The 24485-nt window shown below is 35.5% G+C and overlaps 1 protein-coding gene across 49 annotated transcripts in view; it reads left to right on the forward strand.

Annotated features, from left to right (window-relative positions):
- Rims2 (regulating synaptic membrane exocytosis 2) overlaps window positions 1–24485 on the forward strand; it is a 465628-nt gene that overhangs the window by 278453 nt on the left and 162690 nt on the right. For 21 of the 49 annotated variants that reach the window (XM_076911301.1, XM_076911289.1, XM_076911291.1 and 18 more), the window contains 4 exons: window positions 6054–6122; window positions 11766–11922; window positions 13190–13303; window positions 19193–19258. In XM_076911301.1, the coding sequence (XP_076767416.1) occupies window positions 6054–6122; window positions 11766–11922; window positions 13190–13303; window positions 19193–19258 (406 nt within the window). The remainder of the gene's footprint in view (window positions 1–6053; window positions 6123–11765; window positions 11923–13189; window positions 13304–19192; window positions 19259–24485) is intronic. The other 28 variants (XM_076911295.1, XM_076911302.1, XM_076911306.1 and 25 more) reach the window with 3 other exon arrangements.

Consider the following 24485-nt stretch of genomic DNA (forward strand, 5'->3'; position numbering starts at 1 on the left):
AGGATCCTGAGGCAAACAGAAAGAAAAAGAAAATGGAAATCAATGCTTTGATCTGAAATTGCACCTGAAACTCCCAGATAGTCAGCACTGCAAGAGAAAAGGCAGCCAACAACTCTGAGCTGCTAATCCCCTTTGAGGAAAGATTCTGAGCCTCAGTATAAATCTCCACACCTGCTGGCTAATTCTAAGTCACACAAGCTACAGTCATTTTAGAACCCTACTAGGAAAATGCCACCACCAGTTTGTGCTGTGGGCAATACTATAGGCAATTTCCTTCCTCCATCTTCCTTCCCTGTTTGAGTTCCTGCCCTTGATTCCATAAGTAATGGACTGTTGCATAAAGTCTAAGTATAGATGATGATGATGATGATAAATTTTTAAAAAGGAAAGAAAAAAGAGGGGGGAACGGGTCATTATGCTTAAGCAGTGAGCACCCAGTAAACTGTCTTCCCAAACCCAATATTTAAATATTGACTTTAAATATTTAGTTAAATAGTAGTTTGGGGGTACTGAAAAGATGGTTAGGTGGATAAAAGTATGTGGTGCTCTAGCAAAGGGCCCAGGTTCAATTCTAACATTCACATGACAACCAGCACCCACTCATCGAGAGCTTCTTAAGCATCTATACTGTCAGCTCTAGGGAGTTGACACCCTCTTCTGGTCTACTAAGGAAACAGGTTAGCACACAGTGCACATACACACATATACACAAAATACTCCACATGTGCAATAATGAGTAATCTATGATGAACAATTTACTGAAATATGTATTTCAATCTATTAAAATTATATATATATATATATTCTGTATTATTTCCCAATTCCAAATGGTATGCACTTAGGCCCTGTTTTTGCAAGTGGATAATTGTCCATTGATAGTGGATAACTAATTGGTGTGCTCTTTCTTCCCTGGGAAGACCCATTTCTCCTAAGCTCAGCATTCTTTAGTTGCTCCTCTGTCTTTGTCTAGTATTGAGGCCTCATGAGTTTTTCCCTTCTGTGTTAGCATGCCTGTTGGTGTTATCCTTGATCAAGTCATGATTCTGCATCCTTGTTTGAAGATTCAAGGGTGTAGCTTCCTACATTTCTAGGAGATTCAGTCTCACAGCCTACCTCCTGTCGTGCCTCTCATAATCTTCCACCTTCTCTTCTGCAGTGACTGAGCCTTAGATTCAGAAAGTATGTTGCAGATGCATCCTTTGGGACCGGGCTCCACAGCTCCACTTTCGATTGTTATGGTTTTCTCTACTAGTCTTTGTAGATTGGAAAGAGGAATTTCCTTGAAGAGCGGTGAAGGCTAAATGTATCTGCTGACGTAAGGACGTATTTCCAAGGTAGTGAAGGATTCTGCTGGTTTACTTAAGTGGCTGCTGCGGGTTCTTTCCCACGATCCTTGACTTAACTCACCCTAAGTTCTTCACTAGCGTTCCAGTTCCAGGCCAGAATTCTCTTTTTTACAGTGGGTCTTCAGTTTAATTAGAGAGCTGTTGGTTACATACAGATGTGTGTGCCACTCCTCGTTTCTTAGAATTATTGTGCCCTGCTGGTTGTTGTTGTAGTTTATATGTATCGTAGCTGTTAGGACTCTTGGTTGCTTTCTTCCTTTTTACATTTGCATGGTACCTTTTGGTAGTATGAAAGCTATTCCTCAGGGAGAAGGCTTTCAGGGGACAAGTTCAGGGATCTCCTGTAACCCTAGTGTTGAAGAAGGTGGTCAGCCTGTCTAGCCATTTGATGAGCTCCAACTTTAGGGCTAGATCGTGAAAAATTTGTGTGGAGAACAATAAAGAAACCCGAATGTCATGTTCATAACTACAAATACATTGCAATCTCAATTTCTTCTGAGTCAATATATTGACTAAATTCAATTGAATTGAATCCCAATAGAATGCTTTTGTATCATATATTTTATGTGGTTCTAAAATTTATACACAAAAGCAAATGTACATGATATAAATATTACTAATACTATGGAGTGATTTCTTTATTAATGTATGATATGATGTTTAAGAATAGAATAAATTATTGATTTATGAATAGTTTGTGCAAGGGAAAATATAGAATACTAAATATGCCCTCTTAGATAGGATGGATTCATTTATGACACAGCTTCTATCACAGATAATTGGGAAATAAAAAAAAAAGAGTAAGTCAGTAATGTTGAGAAATAATACGCTATCTATAGGAAAAGAATAAGTTTTCTCTATCTTATATGCAAACTAAGGTCAAAATAGATGCGGGTATAATTATAAAAAGCAACAATTTCAGAGTTTTCAGGGGACAATTCCAAAAACCTGTTTCTATAGTTAGAAAATGCTTATTTTATTTTTTCTATTTTTTATTAATCATATTATTCATTTACACTTCAAATGATATTCCCCTTCCCAGTTACTCCTTCACAAACTACCTATCCCATCCCCCCTCTCCTTTTTGTCTCTACATGGGTGCTCCTCCACCCACTCACCCACTCCTACCTCACTGCTCCAGCATTCCCCTAGGCTGGGGCATTGAGCTTCCACAGGACCAAGGGCCTCCCCTCCCACTGATGCCAGATAAGGCCATCCTCTGCTACATATGTATTTGGAGCCATGGCTCCCTCCATATATACTCTTGGCTGGTGGTTTAGTCCCTGGGAACTCTGGGTGGTCCAGTCAGCTGATACTGTTCTTCTTATGGGATTACAATTCTCTTTAGCTCCATCATTCCTCTTCCATTGGGGTCCCCCTCAGGCTTAATTCGATGGTTGGCTGTGAGTTTCTGCATCTGTCTTGGTCAGGTGCTGGTAGAACCTCTTAGAGAACAGCCATACCAGGCTCCTGTCAGCAAGCACTTCTTGGCATCAGCAGTAATGTGGGCATTTGTTGTCTTCAGATGGGATGTAACCTTAGATGGAACAGTCTCTGGATGGCCTTTCCTTCAGTCTCTGTTCAATTTTTTGTCCCTGTCTTTCCTTTGGACAAGAATATTTCTAGATTTAAAAATTTTGAGATGTGTGGGTGCCCCAATCCCTCAACTGGGGACCATGCCTATCTACTGGGGGTGGTATCTACAGGCTCTGTCTCTTCTTTGTTGCATAGTTCAGCTAAAGCCATTTCTATTGGGTCCTGGGAGCCTCTTGCATCCCTGGCCTCTGGGATTTTTCTTGTGGCTACCTCCAGCTCCCTAGCCCCCACTGCTACATTTCTATTCATTTTCTGACCTTCTGTTTTTCTCTCCTGTTCCTTCCACTACCTTATTCTGCACCTCCTTTTTCCCTCTCCCTCCTTTCTCCCTCCTAGGTCCTCCCACCTTCTACCTCCTGTGACAGAAAATGAGTTTGAGGCTCTTTCCCACTTTCTCATCTATTAGATTCAGTGTTTAGTTTTAGATCCTTGATCCACTTGGACTTGAGTTTTATGCAATGTAACAAATATGGATCTATTTTCTACATACCAACTGCCAGTTAGAACAACACCATTTATTGAAAATTCTTTCTTTTTTCCATTGTATATTTTTGGTTTCTTTGTCCAAGATCAAGTGTCCATAAGAGACATTGAAAATATTAATTTTAATACAAATAATATACCAATTAAATCTGAATCCTGACTTCACCAGAATGTCAAAAATCAAAATCCAAGTATAGTGTACATAATTACAGCACATTTTACCTCTTTTACGGTTAATAAGGAAACATAAAATCTTGATTCTATAAGAGTTAGAAGAAACTAGTATTTCTACTTAATTTGAAGACCTGACTTTTAATCCCTGACTTAGTTTATGCATCTTTGATCCAGGTGTGCACGTTCATATGCATTCACACACACACACACACACACACACACACACACACACACACACACCATAGTACAGCACACAAAGATTGATATGGCTTTATATTTTATATTTTTCTGCTGTCATTCTGTTCTAACCCCTGGATAATAGTGCAATCTTAAAACTTTGTAATATATGCCTGTCACAGCATTATTAACCTCGTAGTTGGTTATGTATAACAATAAATATGTTATAATTGAGAGGCAGTTTGCTTCTTAAGTTTCTCTGTTAGTGCCTCATCATCTATATTATCATTTATCTGGTGAAATCCATTTAAAATGTATGTTCTACATTTATACACCCCAGTCTACCAAGTGTGCTGGAAATTGTCAGGTAATTCTCATAATAGTTTCTATGCTTTCTATTGAAGCTTTCTGATATAAGTTGTGGGAAGATTTTGTAACAGTAAATTATTAATACAGATGCTGTTTTTTTATCCTAGCTAGTTCCCCAATAATGACACAGAGAGACCCAGTTTTATTTAATCAAGCTTTACCACACAATACTTGGGCAGTCATTGATCTATTTTAATCTTGTAAACTAATCTGGCTACCTCCCTGCCAAAATCCCTGAGATACTTGCATTTTAGTATTGGTCTGGCCCTCTGGGCTTTAGCTGTGTTCTGCTTTGATGTTTCTCTGGTCCTCTTCCTTGTAGCTGAATCCTCTCTTTTTCTCTCTCCTTCCCTGAGCAGCAGGAGTCCTGCCCTATTCTCTCTATTGCTTAGTTATTGGCTTTTTCAGTTTTTATTGACAAGGGAGAGAATAAATGATGATCATTGTTTACACGAATTTCAGACAGGAGATTCTTAACATAAGCATTATAACGCCATTTCCAAATTGCAAGAAAATATAAGGGCAGAAAAATAATTTGAGTAACATAAGGATAAACTTTATATAGTGCACAATAACAAGGTGTGATCTCCCTCTCCTTTACAAGGAGAGAGGAGAACTGCAGTTGTTAGCATCATCAGCTTTCTCTCAAGGAAAGGGGCATGAGCTAAAACAGATAAGCAAGCAACTTGGGGGAAATACTGAATATTTCTGACAGAAGTGTGAACATATTGGAATGCACTCCTAAAACATCCTGATAAGTCTCTGCTTTAGAAACTGTATACATTAGGTACGATCTAATTTATTTTAGAGCTATATATGAAGCATGTATTTTCTGAAACTAGTACTCAGTGAAAAGTACATAGTGTTCGATGAAAGACAAAACAAATCAGTCTGAGCGACTACAACACTGTTATTATCATCATTAAATGTCTTCTGATACCAAAACTTCAATAAAAGATTCCGTTGCATAGCACGTGTCTAGCCCAAGACACAGGTTGTGAAAAATAAAAATTAAAAATTAAGTGCTTATTTCTGTACATGGTGTATTTCATAATTGAGTATAAAGCTACAATCATTTTTAGACATGAAAATTCTGTTTTATTGAACTTGATGGTAGTTTTTCTATATTGAAATTAACATTAAAATTTCTAGGGATAGGTGTGGGCAGAGGCAGGCAGATCTCTGTGATTTCTAGGCCAACCTGATGTACAGAGCAAGTTCCAGGCCAGCCAAGGCTACACAAAGATACCTTGTCTTGACAAAAAAAAAAAAAAAAAGTCTTATCTACATGATGAGTTCCAGGCCAGCCAAGGTTGTATGACCAGACCTTGCCTCAGAAAACAAAGACAAGGAAAAAAATTAGTTTTATAAGAGTATAATGTTCTTAAATTTTAAAGGTACTATGTTGTGAATCATTTACATTTCTGAAATTTCTATGATCATGTATATCAAAACTAGACTTCAAATTTCTTAGCCATCCATATTAGTACGTGACATGTTAATGATTTGTAAAGCAGCATATCTCTGTGTTTTTGAAGTTTGCCCAGGTTTAAATGCCTTTGTCTAAAGCATCTGGTATAGCCAGCTTTTTTTTCAATAGAATCGAATTATATGTTTTGTACTCATATAGTTTCAGACTTTAGCCTATTTAAGAATTTTGTCTTACGTGTTTCCTGAATAATGGTGTAAATTTTAACCACTTTGTGATCTATATGCTAACCTCATGAAATGTCTGTGTAAATCGGTGTTGGTGAGCATGGAATGACTCTCCTATCCTTTATCCTCAAGTGTTATAGTGTTCTCAACCTCAGAAGGTCTCGCTCTCTCTCTCTCCCTCTCTCTCTCTCTCTCTCTCTCTCTCTCTGGGGGAACAAGCGAAAAGTTTATTTCCTGTGTCACTTGTTTTAGGGTCGAAGAGAATAAGTGACAGCGAGGTGTCTGACTATGACTGTGAGGACGGCGTGGGAGTAGTGTCAGGTGAGGACCAATCATTTCCTAGCAGCACAAGGTAGCCTAACTCATCAGTGTTCACCATCAAAAGAAACAAACACAAGAACACAAGTTGGACTCCCATCTCCAGAAAAAATAACCTGAAGAAAATCTTGACAATCTAAACTCCTAAAGAGTCGTTGGAAATCCTGTGCAAGGTGTTAAAGTAAATGGTCTTTAGAGAAGCCAGCCCCGAGTAAGAAAATATTTATAATTTTTCTATTTAAAACAACTAAATACTAATGCATTTATGATGAATTGGAGAGTTGTATACTAGGAACTTCATATGTAATATATTCCTAATATTAAATAAAATTTATTTTATTCTTCTTTATGTAACCTAATAATTCTCATAATTACAGTTAACTTTGTTCAACAGAAAAATGCAGGGTTTTCTTCAAAAAATCTATTCAAGCTACATCAGTGATTGATGACTGTTTGATCATTTTTCTTAAAGTAATATTAGCATTCCATAGTCAATAAGCTACCTTTAAACACTTAGTAGCTATATTTTGCCTTACTTCTTATAAAAATGAACAATATAGTTGTTAATGGGTTTGCAATTTTTTTACATTTTTTATGTAAAGGTGTATAGATTCAATCTCAGTCATTTCTCCTGTGGATTTTCTTCAATATCATTACTGGTTTTTTCATGTTCATATGCTATTTCTCCTGTCACTAATTTTATTTCTCACTTTTAGGTATTTGTGCACATCGGTAATTTTCACCTAACAGTTCCCTTGAGATGATGGAATCCATTTATCCCAATGTCGTTTTTGGCATATTTTCTTTCTTTTTGCTTGTTAGATAAAAAATTAATTATTCATTTCATTGAATTCGACATTAGGACTGGTATGTTAATATAAAACTGATGCATATTTATAAGGTTATTCATGGTGTTGCAATACATATATACTTTTTTTGTGTATAAGTTGATAAACATCCATCTCCTCAAATATTTATCACTACATGGTGAAGAATATATATATATATATATATATATATATATATATATATATATATCCTTTTTATTTCTATTACTGTGATTAAAAAATATCCTGACCAAAGAAGCAACTTACAGAACCTGATTTATTTTAGTTCCTGAACTCAACTTATAGTATATCATTGTCAACGGGAACTTGAAACAACTGGTCATCTCCAGGCTGAAGAAGAGAGGAAATGCATGGATTACACTCGTGTCCTTTCTTTATTCTTTGGCAGTTCTCTATACAGGAAAATGTGTCTCCTACACTGAGAGCGCTGTTTTATCTCATTTTACATAATCAAGAAAATCCTTCCCAGACATGGCCACAGGCACGCTCAATAGAAAAGTGATCTTATTGTGAGTGCCTTTCTGATATTCTGTTGTGTCAGCTTGACAATTAGAGCTAACCATCATGTATGCACCTTTTTGGCAGATATCTTAAGTCCCTGACATCTTTTGAGTCTCCACTGTTACCCAGGCTGCACCTTCAGAGCTTTATTCATTGGCCTCCCAAGCATCATTGCAGGGATTCTGACCCTGGCACACATTGCCTGGTCAGCAGCACACTGAAGCCACAGTGAAAATCCGAGAGCCCCTTCTCATGTGGCTGGTGCTGTATGTTCAGCTGACACCTTGGAATGAATCCTTGTTACCTTGGATCACATTAGGAACAGTATTATATAAAACTGCTTTCTAGGATTAAGAAATCCTTTAAGCTTTTTTCTTTTAAAAAGTGGAGGTTTAACTGGCATCTTGCCCTGTTAGTGTCTTTCCTAACTTTTTTTGTTTTTCAGCATGACCCCAGCCAGTTCTGAGGCTGAAGTGAATTCATTTTTTTTTCCAGTCTGCTTTTATACCACTTTAAGTTCATGCAAAATGATAAGATCATTTCTGGGTCAAGAAACAAGCAAGACAATAAACAAAATTTCATAAACAACTTTCTAGGGGCTAGTCAGGATGACCAAGACAAAAGGACTGCCACATATGCCTCAGCTCTGCCTGCTCTGAGCTTTGCATTAACCCAAATGTAAATGTTCGTAATCTGAACCTATTTCTTTTGTTCTGGCCAGATGTCAAATTCTTACTAAGTTTCTAGGTCCCCCCCAAAGCTCTCCACATATCCCTTTTTTTTATTTCATGAACAAGACTGCACCCGTCTTAGGTTGTTCTAACAAGAATGCCCATTGTGGAATGTACATTATCAAAAGCAATGCTATTATGTCTTAGGTTGGTAAGGCTCTGTGCAGAACTTTTCTGTCCTTGGCTGCCAGCCTGTTAAATTAATAACTCTGTCCAGAGAACCATTTTTTTAGTTTCAAGTCATGTATTTTGGCCCCCAACATATTAAGGCAAGTTTTATTACAATGGGCAGGAATAAAAGTATTCCCAGGACAAGAAGGGCTAGCATGATATGTCATTCTTGAAGTTGACCAAGATGGAAATATTGACCTCAGGCTATGAATAATTTTATCAGCAATATATGTAGCATCAAAGCTCAGCAGAGTAGCATTCTTGAAATTCATAATCTCAGTATGCAAGGTTAGAATATCCAGAGAGGTGTTAGAATTATGCCAAATATCCTGCAATTGTCTTTGAACTGTTTCTCAATTATAATGACTATCAATGTAAAATTTTAGAAATGACACAAATCCATTTGTCTTTAGTCTGACACTCGATATGGCTTCTTACTCTTAAACTTTGAACCTCCTCTCCAATAATTTGAATAGTATCATAAAGAGCATCAAATGCCTAAAATACTCAGAACATAAGTAACATTTTTTGCTAAATGATTAACAAAAGTAACCGTCTTAACTTCTTGTGTCAAAGCAATAGCAGAAGCAGTGGTGCTAGCTATTAGTGCAAATAAAGCTGCTATACCAGCAATAATCAAGCCCACTATCCTCTTGCTTCTGCTCAAAGTCTGGCTTGCTTCTTTCAGTATATGCATGCCCTTTTTAGAATACCAGGGCCCTGTCATACTCACATGACCCAATCGGTTCTGAGGCTGAGGCCCTTTCCTAACTTTTTAATGCATAGCAGGAGACATGTCTTTAATGGCACAGATCTTAACAAGTATAGCCTCTTTTACAAGCACACTGATTATAAAGGAACATTAAGATTTCTAGTGGTCCCCAACTTTGCATCTTAAATTTTCTTTCTGCTCTCTTTTCATTGTAGACCTGCCTACAGCCCCACAGTAACAGTAATCAATGACAACCATTACACAGATTCCATGTTATACTACCTTAAAATTTTCTCCACTAAGGAAATTAGACCATCACTTTTTAATTTAGCCTCAGGAATGTTCTCAGGACATATGTAGGGCATAGCTAGATTCTTTGTCAAATATCACAGGAATTGCCTCAAGGTCGGTGTGAGCAGAGTTGTCACCACCAGAAGCTTGATGATGTAGGACTCAACTGTCTAAGTTACTTATTTCCCGGGCTCTACCAGAATGTTTAGTTAAATTCCACTTCCAGCATTGGATTCCTTTTGTAGTCCAAGGTTCCAGAGTCTCCCACCATCCTCATGCCATGCTCTCTCTCTAACATCCTTGATTCACTTTCTTTTGTGATAAAGCTCTGGAGTTTTTATCTCAATTGGATGAAAAGATGGTCTTCAGTCTATTCTATTGGTTTTCTTTGGTCTTTGGTAAAGATCAGTTGAATATTTTTATGTTGGTTTACTTCATAGCTATTTCTCAGTTCCACTGTGTGCTTTATTCTCTGGGCAATAATATAATGCTCTGATTGTTACAAATTATAGTATGTATTGAATTTTCCTACAGTCAGTCTTCCAGCTCTGATCATCAGTACTCTGTAGCAGTCTCTGCTTTTTACATTTCCATAAAAGCTTTAAAACCAACTTGTCAATACCTACAAACTGTTAAGACTTCCAATAACTTCATTGAATGTACAGATGTAGTTGGTAAAACCTGATGGCTTCCTAATATTGAGTTTTCCTGTTTTGTACATGTAGAATATCCCTTTATTTAATTTTGTTGATTTTTACACACACACACACACACACACACACACACACACACACACACGCACATGTAACTTCTTTGTATCCACTTTCAAATACTTCACTAATGATGTAACTTACAATAACAAAATTCTTATACTTTTCTCTGTATATGATTGTTATAATTTTGTTCATTTAAAAAGTATATGTAATCATGCACCTGTGTGCATGATTATGGGTATATTTATCCAAGTTTATGTAAATGATTTTATATGTAGATAAGCATATGTAGTAGTTTTACTTTATCTACCACGGTGTCACATGTGGGTTTGTCCACAGAAACGTGCCATTACTAGATACTACAAATATCAGTTGCTTAGAATTCCCAGCCATTCTTCTCCAAGGCAGATGGTACTTAGATAAATAGATACTCTCTCTAGATAAGCGCCTTGCCTTTTTCTGTTCATAGTCCCAAGCTAGGCATTGTCTTTAAAATATTAAAAGGTGCGTCCGCATTGCTGAAAATCCTAGCAGCTCACGGCAGTGTCAGAGGTTGGAGCCCGCCAGCAGGCAGCATTCGTAGTGTAGCTTCTTCCCTTTCAGTGATTCCTCTTTATCTCCTTGCATACTTCTTCAATTATTTCTATCTTAATCTTTTGCTCTGTTCCAGGGCATACAGTCTCCAGAACAGTATCTTTCTAAGAAGAAATCACAGAAATGAAATAATTTTTCTCAGTTATGTCTGTTTGTAATCAGTTAAAATGGATACGTACTAGGAATGAGCCTAGGATCTTATTCATACAAAGAACATGTGCTACTTCTGTGCTACCTTCAGAACCTCTAGGTGACGTAGAGTGTACACATTGTCACAATGCATCTTAGAAAGTGCCCATCAGTTATCTTAGTTGAGCAAACGGCTGATTACCAACTGCTGCAGAGAACATGATGACAGTGATGTTGCTAGCAGCAATATCACTCTTCTTGTTGAGCCTTATTCATGTTTCTCCATTACACGTGTACTTTACATATATACAGTGTCTGGCAAATGAACTCTGTTTCTTTCCTTTTCCATGCTTTCTCCACATAGAACTGAGCTTTTCTGACATGTGGAGTTTTTTGTTTGTTTGTTTGTTTGTTTTCTCTGTCCAAATGCCTTTGCTTTTTTGGATATTCACTTCTATAAGGATATCAAGTTGCTGGATCTTGTTTTCAGACTACTGTGGTGTCTAGGCTTTGCTAAGCATTACAAGAAAAATGACACTGAGTGTTGTTTAGTGTTTATCTTATTTAAAGTGTAAGTGCACACTGTGACGCACCTTACACACTTGGCAACTGTGAATATTAACAGCAGTTAAGAAACACTTTGTCACATTGCAGTATTGCAATGTGTCAAAGAAATGTCTAGAAATGCAATATTTTTAGAACAATCTTGGTTCTGTGTTTAAAGAGAGCTTAAATTTTTTTAGTACCCAGTACAGTGAACATAATAACTACCCAAATACTAAATCTCCTACCATTTCCATGTTCTGTGTTTATAACTTTTCAAACATACTATACTCTTTTTGGTATACTTTACATTTATTAAAAATATTCCAGCCTCAGCAATACTTTATATTTTTAGTGCAATACAAAGAACTTATTGTATAGATAATTATCATTATTTTATTTTTTATTCTTAGATTATCGACACAATGGCCGAGATCTTCAAAGCTCCACATTATCCGTGCCAGAACAAGTCATGTCATCAAACCATTGCTCACCATCAGGGTCTCCTCATCGAGTAGATGTTATAGGGAGGACTAGGTCATGGTCGCCTAGTGTCCCTCCTCCTCAAAGGTAAAGGAGTATGTCAATTTTGCTTGTAGCATGGTACTTAGGATGAACTTAACATAAACTACCATAATAATCTCTAAACATAAATTATTCCTTAAAACATTTTTTGGGGGGAGAAAATAAGATGCCGTTGAAATAGAAATAAGATGTGATATGGGTTATTTTTATGACTTCTTATAATCTCTGTGTTATTTGATCTAAGAATTCAAAATAGTTAAGAAAACTGGCCTTAAATTGTGTGTAACTACTAAGCAAATCCATTAGGAGTCAAATGAATCATATGTTATTAATAAATTAAAAGAAAAATTTCATTTAAAATGTTAAAATAATGCATGAGTAGTGGGAAGAAAGTTGACACAAATCTGTTGCTCTAGGTCATATAGATTTCAAAATCTCTGATAAACATAAGTCCCAAAGAGTACATTCATGCAGTGTAAAGCATGAATACAATATATATGTTATACAGAATAGATAGTTCAGGAGACATTTTAAATAGAAAAGATATGTAATGTACATAGATTTAATTTAATATATATTGATTGAATCATTATGGATATATATCATATTTGCCTATATATTTGAATATTTCTCTGTATATATCATGACATACAAACTAATGAAAAAAGATAATTTGCAAAGGATGAAAGCCTAGTGTATTGTTTGGATGAAATTTTTACTTTTCATTTTGTAAGTTTTCAAAGGACTACCATAATCAGAGTATACGAGGGAAAGACATAGGTAAAGTATTAATTAGACAGCTACAATCCTAGTAAATTATAAAGGTGGAGTGCAGACTAGAGTGCTCCCACAGACGATGGTCAGAACTGGAAAGGTCTGATAGTTGTTTTCTGAGGTATAACCTCAGGTCCACCCCTGCATAAATAATCACTCCCACCATCCCTATGGTCCACAGAAAAAACATGGGCAGCATTGAATCTATCTTCTCATCAATCTGTTCCTCTAGCATGTCTTATATCACTGATTATCAGTGCTAGAGACCTAGGTGTGGCCCATCAATGAGGTATGATATTGCTTATCTAATCCTTAAAAATATTCTCTGAAATTGACCCTTTTTCTATCTGTAAGAAAAGCCAGACCCTCATTTAGCTGTTAATTTTCAAATGAAATTCATACCATCAATATAATATTGTATATATATTGAACTATATTATGTATAATATAGTATAATACTTATACAAAATAGATGTTATTATATTTTATGTAGAATTGCTATAGATTAGTAAGATATTTAATGATCTTGTTGTCTTAGTAGGAATGTGGAACAGGGGCTTCGAGGGACACGTGCTACTGGCCATTACAATACAATTAGCCGAATGGACAGACACCGTGTCATGGATGACCATTACTCCTCAGATAGAGACAGGTAAACACAATTAAGAAATTCTATTGCCTCAGGAAGGGTTGTAAAGTGTTTTCTCTAGTCCTATATCTCACCTTAGTTTCCAAACCATGTTTTTTCTTTACTGTTCCCACATTCTTTCTAAGATTACCCTTTATTTAAAAGGAGAGATTAACAGTTTATTCTTGATAAGAAAAACAAACACTGGAGCATCATGGCTCAAAATTCTGTAATTCCAGCACATGTGATGGTGGTCAGGAAAATTACAACTGTGAGACCAGCTAGGGCTGCTTGATTAGACCCTGTCAAGAAAAGAAGGATTTTGGTCTTTAATTCAAAATAGCTAGCAAATTTGCACAAGAGACTATAATGATGATCAGAACACAAAAAATATGTTTTGTGACTTTACTTGCACATAGAAAATTATTATGTGTAACATATATTCGTAGGCTGAAAGAGATTAAAGTGTTTAATAGAGCTCAGAGAAATGGTGTGACTTTCATATACAGAAACACTAAGACAGAGTCTGGTTTGTTTTGGAAACCTTTTATTGTCATTCACAAAGAGGTTTTCTTTCATGGCTTTCAGTAGAGCTTTAACTACCTAAAAAACATCATACTTGTTGATGGCTATGTTTGGAAGAATTCTCTGAATTTGTCCCATTAAAAGTGACAAACTTTGAAGCAACATGGTGTGTTACAATGTTTACATTAATTCCTACTAATTCTAAGAAAATTAATTAACATTTTAATTCAATCTTTGGCTACATATATATATATATACACACACACACACACACACACACACACACACACACACACACACATATATATATATATATATATATATATATATATATATATATATATAATACCATTGGAATTTTTCAGACTCACAAATGAGTTTAAGGTGAGGATAAAGTTGAATATAATATTGAAAAAATAGTTACATTCCTTTGTCTTTAAAGTCCACTGACTGTTAGGATATATAAAAGAAATTATTTTGTTTGAATCATGATTAACAATCGATTTTTGTCTCTAAAAGACAAAATGGAGGGTATCTTCTACATTTACTATTTTTTGTGTCTAGTATCAAAGATGAAAACATATAGTTATTGTATTCATCTCTATTAGTATCAAATAAAACTATTTAATATTTTTTTCCTTTTTAAAGTTTTCATGTAATCATTGCCTTAAGGGTGCTGCCTATTGGAAGATACATTATCAAGCGCAATAATAGTGAAAGTAGATTACCATGTTGGCATAGCTTAAGAGTTGGAACAAATAAGAAAAGGAATCAATAGGAATTTTGATTGCCTAATGGAGTGTTAATGAACTTTCTTAGCTTTTCAAATTATTTATATAGCTATCGCAAGAGTCTTAGCCATTGAAATTTGCTTATTGAGGGGATCAACTTGTCTAAATAATTTAAAAGTTTTTGTAAGCTTACATAAAGTGATCATTTAATGAAAAAAAATGGACTAATATGAAGTCCAAAAAATATAACCTAATACTTGTAGAATGTGATAAAATAAAATTACAAAATAACACTTTTCTGTTATATTAAATTTATAATATTTTGTCAGCATTTTAAGGCACATATTATTAGGTTTAATCACCACAAACATATAACCACTCACCTTTAATATTTTGTTTTAAAACCCATATCAGAGATATTTACACTTGAAATGTCAAGTGTAGCATGAATATGCAAATGTTTGTATTTGTATGAAATTTTGAAGAAAATAGATTCTTTTATAGACTTACAAAACTTCTTTGTTGATCAGTCTTAAATCTCTTTAAAACATTCTGTAAAGTATAATTTCATTTCAATAGAAACAAACAATAGAATGCATTTCAAGAACTATTTTTATTATCTGTGCAATTCATTAATAAAAAAGCAAAATTCATTGTATAATATTCTCCCTTAATGTCTATTCTAGTCTAATATTCTTAAGTATTTCAGTAATCAACTGTACCAGAATGTCCTTTTTAAAATGAGAAAGTATGGAAATACTTTTTTTTAAATTTTTATAAATAACATTTTCTAGAGTTGTGAATCTCCTCAATTTAATTGGGTTTGAGATATATCTAGGTGATTTATAAAGTATACTTCTGTGTGCTTCTGGGAAATTTGCAGAAAGGATTAACTTAAAAGACCTGCCCTGAATGTAGTTTAGCTGGTTTCCTGGTAGGCTGTGGGCCTAGCTAGATGATCACAGCAACTCTATGAAAAAACTCATTTAACTGGAGCTTACTTATAGATTGAGAGATTTAGAGATTCAGAGTTCATTCTCGTCATGTTGGAGAGCATGGTGACACAAACATGGTGCTAGAGAAGTAGCCGAACGTTCTATATCTGGAGTCATAAACGTGAGGGGGAGAACACATGGGAACTCAAGAGTTCATAGCCCATCCCTAGTGACACAGTTACTCCAACAAGACCACGCCTCTTAATCCTTCTCATACAGCATCACTCTCTGATGACAAAGCATTCAAACATGTAAATCTGTAGGGCTCATTCTGATTCAAACCACCAAACATTGCTAGTTTAATGGCCTCTATATCCTTGTTTGATTCAGTTTGAATGAACAGTGTTCCTCATCATCTTGGATCCTTGAACATATACTCCATGGTTGGTTGTACTGTTCAGGAGGTTTAGGAGTTGTAGCCTTAGAGGAAGTATTTGACCAGAAACAGGATTTGGGAAATTAAAGGCGTACAACTTTCCCAAGTCATTCTCAGCCAGTTTTCAGAGTATAGCACATAGTCATATTTTATGAAAAGTTTGTACTGTTAGTTGAATGTGGCAGTGCATATTATCATCCTAGTACTCAGAAGGTGGTAGAGGAAGGATCAGCAGTTCAAAGCCAGCCTCGGCTACATAGCTAGTTCAATGGAGACTGAACAGCACAACTGCCTCAAAAACAAAAGACTAATGTATACTACATAATGAAAAAAAAAACTAATATATACATTATATTAAGAATACATTGACTTGTAAATATTTTATATTTAATAGATTAGCTGTTAACTTTAAATAACAAAATGACAGAAAGCAAATAAACATTAAAAAACTGAGATATTAACTAATTTAGGCATTGTGGAAAATGTATAGAAGATAAGACCTGAGTTGACTTAGGAATGAGAATGTTTATTCTGACAATAAGGGCAAAGTTACATAGGCAGAGCGTATCTATACAGCATGGCCTCTGGAGTAAAGCAGTGTTTTGTGATGTATCAGAAAATTATATATGAACACAGACTTTTACACTGACCATATTCCTTGTGATTTGTTGCTGTTTGAATTAAATTATAGTTCTTTGCTAAACTTGAGTGGTGGGTGCATGAGGTGAAGCATCATATTATTTTTATGGGCAGTGTTTCAGAATTATGTATCTATATTCTATTGGTCTTTGATTCTATATCTGTGTTATTCTATAATCATTAGTCAATATCTTCCTTTGTTGTGAAGAGGTAAGTCTTTACATGAAATACAAACACTTCTATACAGATTATTAGGTAAAATAATAAATACATAGTAAATGGATTACTTTTATTTTTCACCCTCCCCTTGCACCTTTGTCTCACTGTTTCTTTGGTAAACCTGAGAACTATTGTTTCTTTAGTACCCCAGGTGACTACTACAGATAGCAGCATAATTTGTAAGAAGATATGAATGTGTGGCTTTAGAAATCTTTTTAAGATTTTACTCATAGGAGTTAATTTACTATTAGAAAATTTGGAGAGTGTTATATAATATTTTAATAACATCACAACAGATGCAGTGCATCTTTATACTGATAATTTTTCATTCCATTCTAGTAAGTTTGATTTTTAGCATCACAATACAGTTTTAAAATTAGTGTCATGGGTGGTATGTGGGGAGATACAGCTCCACACCGCCAGCCCCAGTACAGGAGGATTCCCTGTAGCCTTTTAGGGACCTCAGCTCTACTCAAACCAGGACATATGGTTTTACAATAGAGAAGAATTTAAGGGCTAATCAGATTTGAGGTTAAATAAATGTGTTTCAATTTAAGTACAAAACTTAAGTACAAAAGTATAAAAAAATAGAAAGATACTCAGAAGTAAAACCTCTAGAGCCTAGGTATGGGCTTCTCTGAGAATCACCCTTCTTTGCTTTTATAATAGGCATTTTAGTGACTTTTAAAGTTACTATATTCTAAGATCTCAGGGTATTTCCAGAAGGATTCCTACTGAGATCACAGGAGTTCCGAAATTAGCATAACTTTTCAGCAAACAAAAGTACAGGTCTTGTTAGAGCATCTCAGAATGTCCAGGAAAGAGAGTGAGCCCTGTGGTGATCATGCACATTCAGGCCTTAGGGATGGTTCATTGTTTTAACGTGAGACTTCTATTTACAGAAAGAATATTGTTTAACGTTTGAAATTTTCACAGTAAATGGTGATTGTATTAGAATTCTTGCTTCTCAGTTGACAGAACCTTTAACCAGTTTAAAGGTCGGGAAGTCATCCCAATGGATACAAGCTGTGTCAGCAATGCATGGGAGAGACTTGAGTGTTATAAAATTATTCAACTCTGAATTATTATTAGCCTGTATAATAATCCTGTATTAGCCCAAGATAACTAAGTGAGGACAGCTAAGTGGGAGACCAGCTTCCTGCTCCCTCTGCCCCCGAGCCATTCTGAGTTAGTTTATTCTGATATATCGATACTGCCTATCAGTTATAGACAAGTTTTCCTTTAGTGGTAACAACAGCAGTTACATTAGGGAGCTGCTTTTAGAATGCTGCTCCACTGCCTGCCCATTCCCAAGTACAGCACCAGCCTTTGAAACTGACAGGGCGCCTCAGAATTAGATGAGTCTTCCTGGAACGTCTACATGACACACGTGTGGGTAACCTAAGCCAGAGTTCCAAGGAGTTGGTGCAATTCGAAGGAAAGGTAAAGTTAAAGACAAGCCGTGGTTTCTTTCTAAATTAAAGAGTGAGGAGGCAACAGCTTGAGATGAGAAATGGAAATGGGGTTATGAAGGTGGTAAGGGCGTGTTTGCAGAAGGATTACAAGGTCATAAAGCGTGCGTGCGTGTGTGCTTGCGTGTGTGCGAGCGTGCGCGTCACTCTAGATTTAGAGGTAGAACTATGAATGTTGAGGGAGTTCTGGTTTTCTTCGCCTTGTTTTCTGAAAGTTAATGACCACCTGCTATACTTGTTTGGGAAGTAAATATTTTAAGAAGGAAAATTTTAAATTAGTGTCATACAAAGAAAATGAGCCTCAGGTGGATTCAGCATTTGTTGCCTTGACTGTTAACAGTGGTAAGGAATCATGAAATGAAACAGAGCTAATAGCATGAATAAATATAAAATACTTTGTGTGTATATATAATGAATGTAAAATGCATAGTATTCAGTATACTTAATGAACATCATAAGCTTGTAAATTGATTTGTTCTTTATTAAATGAAACTTTAAAGCCTCTTCTTATCTTTACGATTAATGAAAGAAAAATAAAACCTCCTGAAATGCCCTAGTTATTATAGGTATTAGGTATTACCTCTGTGTCCTTAAACTTGCTGGCCACTTTATTATTTCATTTTTCTTCTCATCTTTCTTCCTAAAAAGAAGGAAAACATCTTTGTAATTTAACAATTGATAAATGGTGCTCAATATATTAAAGTAATAACCAATTACTTTTATCATTTAATTGAAATATCTAAACGTTCTATTTTGTTGCACTTTATTTTTAGAATATTCTGTTTATTTACTGTGTATTTCCAAGGGCATCGAGAAGATGGCCGAGCTTTGCAGTAACAGTTTTCATTTGCTTTGCTTACTATCTTACTACGTTTGATTCTGACTTTTAGAACTAAGCTCTACCTTTCTCTTCTTTCCTGAGCCTCATTTTATTCTTGTTTCTGCCGTGCTTGCAGTCATTTTCTTACTCTACCTCGCTCCCGACACAGTCAGAACATTGGGCATCATCACAGGGATGGAAGGTATAATTTTCTTACCTTGAGTCTGTGTGTCGAGTTGCATGCTCCTGTCTATGTGATATAACTCCCTTTTAGCTTTGTTTTATATATACATGTGGGAACATTAATAAACTATGGAAATGTGTCCTAGGAGTGTAAAGCATATACAGGATTTGAAACTAGAAAGTCAAAAATACTTTCTCTATGATGGACTAGAATCATCTTTTTATTACCCAAAAGGTTGTTTTTATTAGGAATTAAGTAAACTTTACTACCAAAAATGAGAGAATAACTAGTACAGACACCAACACACTCCTTTGCTAGCTTCCCATATATAATTAACATTGCTTTATTTGTATGTGTCTTCACAACCTGCTTCCTAAGTCTGTATTTCTCAAGATGAGACTAAATTGATGTGCATTGACTTGCTCAAAGGTAACTAATCTACTCCTCCATAGTAGATACGCTTGGGTCTGTCAGAATGGGAAACATTCTATGGGAACACCCTCTTTCATCTCAGTCTCATAACTTATTCTGAAGAAGGAAATTTCCAGTGAATTTTGGGTAGAATAAGTCTAATACTAAAAAAATCCACCATATTTTAGAGGGAAACAACACTTTTCTGGCATTTAGCAGAATGTGGATATTATTGTGAAGAGAAAGAAAGGTTTCTAATATTCTTTAAGTTCTCAAGGCCATTTTTAGCTTTGGGTTATTTGTTGTAATTGGTAATATTTTAGTTATTTATTTTTTCCATTTTATACATGTATAATGAATTCTGATTGCATGGTTTCCCCAGCCTCTTTTCTACCCCCCTCCTACTCTTCCAAAGTCCTTCCTCTTTCCAATAAAACCTCCTACTTCAAGGTCCTTTTCATGATGTGCATGCATTTATGTGTGTCTGTTACATGCGTGTGTGCATTCATGTGCGCACGTGTGTGTGTGTGTGTGTGTGTGTGTGTGTGTGTGTGTGTGTAGCATGGGTGGGACTTATATTTATTTACATAAATTTATGTTAACTATTTTTTTCTTTTAAATATTTTTCATCCAATATGTTTTGATGATATACTTCACATTCCCCAAATCCATCCAGATCTTTTCCACCTTCTTTTCTATCCAATCCATGTTTTCTCACTCAAAATAAATACCAGAAAAAAAAAGAAAAGAAAATCAAAACAAACAAAACCCCAGTAAGACACAATAGCAAATGAAACAAAAAGAATACAAACAAACAACAAAAACCGTGGAGTCCATTTCTGTTGGGTACCTACTTCTGGCATGAGACCTGCCCTGAGGTCTCTGTTTTTTCCATCAGATATTGATTGCAAACAGCTTCTTGGTTAAGTTTGGGATTCTATGTCTACTTTCCCTTGTTAGTGTCAGAATTTTGTCTGTTTTGAACCTGTGCACATCTTGTGAATTCTATTGCAGTCCTCTGTGAATTCATATGCATCTGGAGGATACTGTTTCCTTTGAATCACCCATCCTCTCTGGTTTTTACAATGTTTATACCCCTGTTTCCATATAGAACCCAAAGTCTTGAGAGGAAAAGTATGATGATAAAGACATACTGTTTAGTGATTAGTGTTCCAAAGTCAGTTACTCTGCATTGTCAAGATGTGGGTCTCTGTGTTAATTATCATCTAGAAGAAGAAGAAGCTTCTCTGATAAGGACTGAGAAATGTACTGATCTATGACTATAATACTGTGTCATAGTAATCATTTTATTGCTGTATTACTTAGCAGAGGAGTGGTAGTAGGTTTTCTCCTCCAGCCCATAACCTATCTAAGCTCAGATTCTTCTCAGGTATGGATTTCATCTCATGCAATGGACCTTAAAGCCAATCAAAACTGGCTGGTTTCTCTCAAGACATTTGTACCAACTTTGCACTAGTGAGCAAACCTGTAGGTGGGTGAAGATTACTTTTTACCTCCAGGAGTGTGCAAGTTACCTTCGAGAATCATGAGTGCCAGTTAGTAGGAATGGATTTCTAGGTGGGCACCAGTTCAGTTTCTCAGTGTTGATAAGGAAGTGGGGTTTTCAGCAATAGGGTCTTACCATCAGGTTGTGGAGAGAAACTAAAAGGTTTTTCGATAGCCTGTGGTGTTTGTGCAGTCCTAGACCAGTGATTCAACATGTAAGCCATTCCTGGTACTGGAGGGTTAACTTGATGACATATGATTTCAAATTGGGGAATTGTTTCCCCCCATTATGTTGTAACTTCATTTAGACTCATCACACACAAACGTTCTAGAAGCTTCTACAGTAGCATGTTTTCATATATATGGCTTTTCAAAAGACATTTTATGGTTCTTGTGTCCCTCCCCACATTGCCTCCTTTACTCTGCCTACGCATAATTCCTCCACATTTAATTAGCTTGCCCTTTATTTTGATATAACACTATATTCTATGTACCCTTGTAAGATTCCAACCCCACCCCTGGTCTCAAGGGCATCTAGGCTGTTTCTAATTCCTAACATGGATGAGCAAGTATCTCTGTTGAAGGATGTAGAGTCCTTCAGATAACATGCTCATGAGTGGTATAGCTAGATCATGTTGTAGAGAAGTTTTCAGCTTTTTGGAGATCCTTCATACTGATTTCCATAGGAACTTTAAAGGTTTGCACTTCCACTAGCAGTGAATAATTATCACACCATCCTTGTCATTTGTTTTAATTATTCTTGGCCATTTTGACTGTGGCAATATGAAATCTCAAAGTAGTTTTAATTTACATTCATTAAAGGCTAAGAAAATTAAACATTTTAAAAAGTGTTTCTTGGTCATTTGTGTTTCATTTTTTGACAGTTTGTTGGTTAGTTTTGTACCCCAATTTTTAAACAGGGTGCTTATTTTCTTGATCTTTAGGGTTTTTATTTGTTTTTGTTTTCAGTTTTTACATTTTATTTGTTTTTATGTTATGTGTATTCATGTTTTGTCTCTATGTAGGTCGATGTGAAGGTGTCAGATGACTGGGCTCTTACACAGTTGTAAGTTGCCATGTGGGTGATGGGCACTGGTCCCAGGTGCTCTGGAAGAGCAGCCAGTGCTTGTAACCCCTGAGCCATCTCTCCAGCCCCTGTTTAGATTTTAGAAATATATTCTAGATAATAACCCTTTTTTCAGAGGTGTTATTGATAAACACTCTTCACCTTTCTGTAGGCTATCACTTTGCTCCAATGATTGTCCTTTGCTGTACCTTTAAGCTTTATAAGGTTCCAGTCACTAATTTTTAGATTTTACACACGTGCTTTCTGGGACCTTGTTCAGAAAGTACTTTCCTGTGTCTGTGAACTCAGGACTCTCTTCTGTCGGATTCAGGGTTTCAGCTCTTAAGGTGAGATCCATTTGAAGATGAGTTTTGTTCAGGGTGATAAGTATGGATTCATTTTCATTCTTCTATATGCGGCTATCCAGTTTGGCTAGCACTATTTATTGAAGATGTCCGTTTCTCTCTACCCCCAGTATGTATTTTTGACTTCTTTGTTAAAAGTGAGGTGTCTATAAGTTTGTGAACTTATGTCTAACTTTTCAATTTGATTCCTTTGGTCAGTATGTTTATTTTTATATCAATACCATGATGTTTTTACTACTATAGCTATATAATACAATGTAAACTTTGGTATGCATTACTTCCAAAAATGCTTTTATTATTCAGAATTGTTTTACTTACACCTTGTTTTTTGTGTTTCTATATGAACCTAAAGATTTTGTTTGTAATTTTTTGTAAAGAATTATGTTGGAAATTCGATGGAGATTACACTGACTCTGTAGTATTCTTATTGTTGGGTAGCCATCCTTAGAATATTAATCCTGATAAATGAACACAGAGCATCTTTATTTATGTCTACTGTCTTCTTCAGTTTTTTCCTTCCATGTCACAAAGTCTTTTTTTTTTTTTTTTTTTTTTTTTTTTGGTTTTTCGAGACAGGGTTTCTCTGTATAGCCTTAACTGTCCTGGAACTCACTTGGTAGACCAGGCTGGCCTCGAACTCAGAATTCCGCCTGCCTCTGCCTCCCAAGTGCTGGGATTAAAGGCGTGCGCCACCACTGCCCAGCTTTTTTTTTTTTTTTTTGGTGTCACAAAGTCTTATTATGAACATTTACACTTGTGTGGTTCCAGTAATTCCAAGATATTTTTGTTCTTGTTGAGGCTATGATGAAAGGGTTTTTTCTGTCTTTCGCTTTATATTAGGAAAGCTCCTGTTTTTTGCGTGTTAATTTTGTGTCTTTCTACTTTGCAGAAAGTTTTTTACTAGCTCTAGAATTTTCCTCATGAAGTTTTAGGGTCTTTTTTTTTTTTTTTTTTTTTTTTTTTTTTTTTTTTTTTTTGGTATAAAATCAGTTCATTTCCAAATAAAGATACTTTGACTTCCTGCTTTCAAATTTGAATTCCTTCGTCTTTTTCAGTTGTCTTAGACTAAAAGTTGGCTTAGACTTCTCCTATATTGCATATTGCATAGATATGGAGAGACTTGTATCCTTGTATTCTTCATTTTAATAGAAATGCTTTGAGTTTTTCTTTGTTTAGGATGGTGGTGTTTGTGAACTTTAAGTCAACTTATTATGTTAAGGTTTGCCCCTTGTATCCCTAATCCAGTAGTTATCAACCTGTGGGTTGGGAACCTTTGGCGAGGGGATGACTTTTTCACGGGGTTTCCTAAGACCATCAGTAAATACAAATATTTACATTACAATTCATAGCAAAATTATAGTTACGTTGTAGCAATGAGAATAATTTTATGGTTGGGGTCACCACAACATCATAAACTGTCTTAAAGGGTCACAGCATAAATAAGGTTGAGAACCACTGCCCTCATCTTTCCAGAACTTTTATCATGAAAGGACACTGGATTTTGTTTCTGCATGTGATGAGATAAGACTATGTAGGTTTTGTCTTTTAGTCTAATTATGTGGTAGACTAAATTTATTAATTTGGGGCTGAAGCTATGTTTATTATGGTAGATAAACCTTTTAAATATGTTCTTGAATTTAGTTTGCAAGTATTTAATTGAGAATTTTTGTGTCTGTGTTCATAAGAATGTTGTTCTATAAATTTCTTTTTGGTTGTCTTTGTGTAGCTTTATATCAGAGTAATAATGACTTCATAAAAAAATTAGTCAGTGTCCCTTCAGTTCCATTTTCCATAGTAATTTGAGAAATATGGGTGTTAGTTCTTCTTAGAAAGACTTGTAGAATTCTGTGTTAGACCCATCTGTCCCTGGACAGTTTTTGTTGAGATATTTTAAATC

The sequence above is a fragment of the Arvicanthis niloticus genome, chromosome 13, assembly GCF_011762505.2.
Source record: "Arvicanthis niloticus isolate mArvNil1 chromosome 13, mArvNil1.pat.X, whole genome shotgun sequence".
Lineage (NCBI taxonomy): Eukaryota > Metazoa > Chordata > Mammalia > Rodentia > Muridae > Arvicanthis > Arvicanthis niloticus.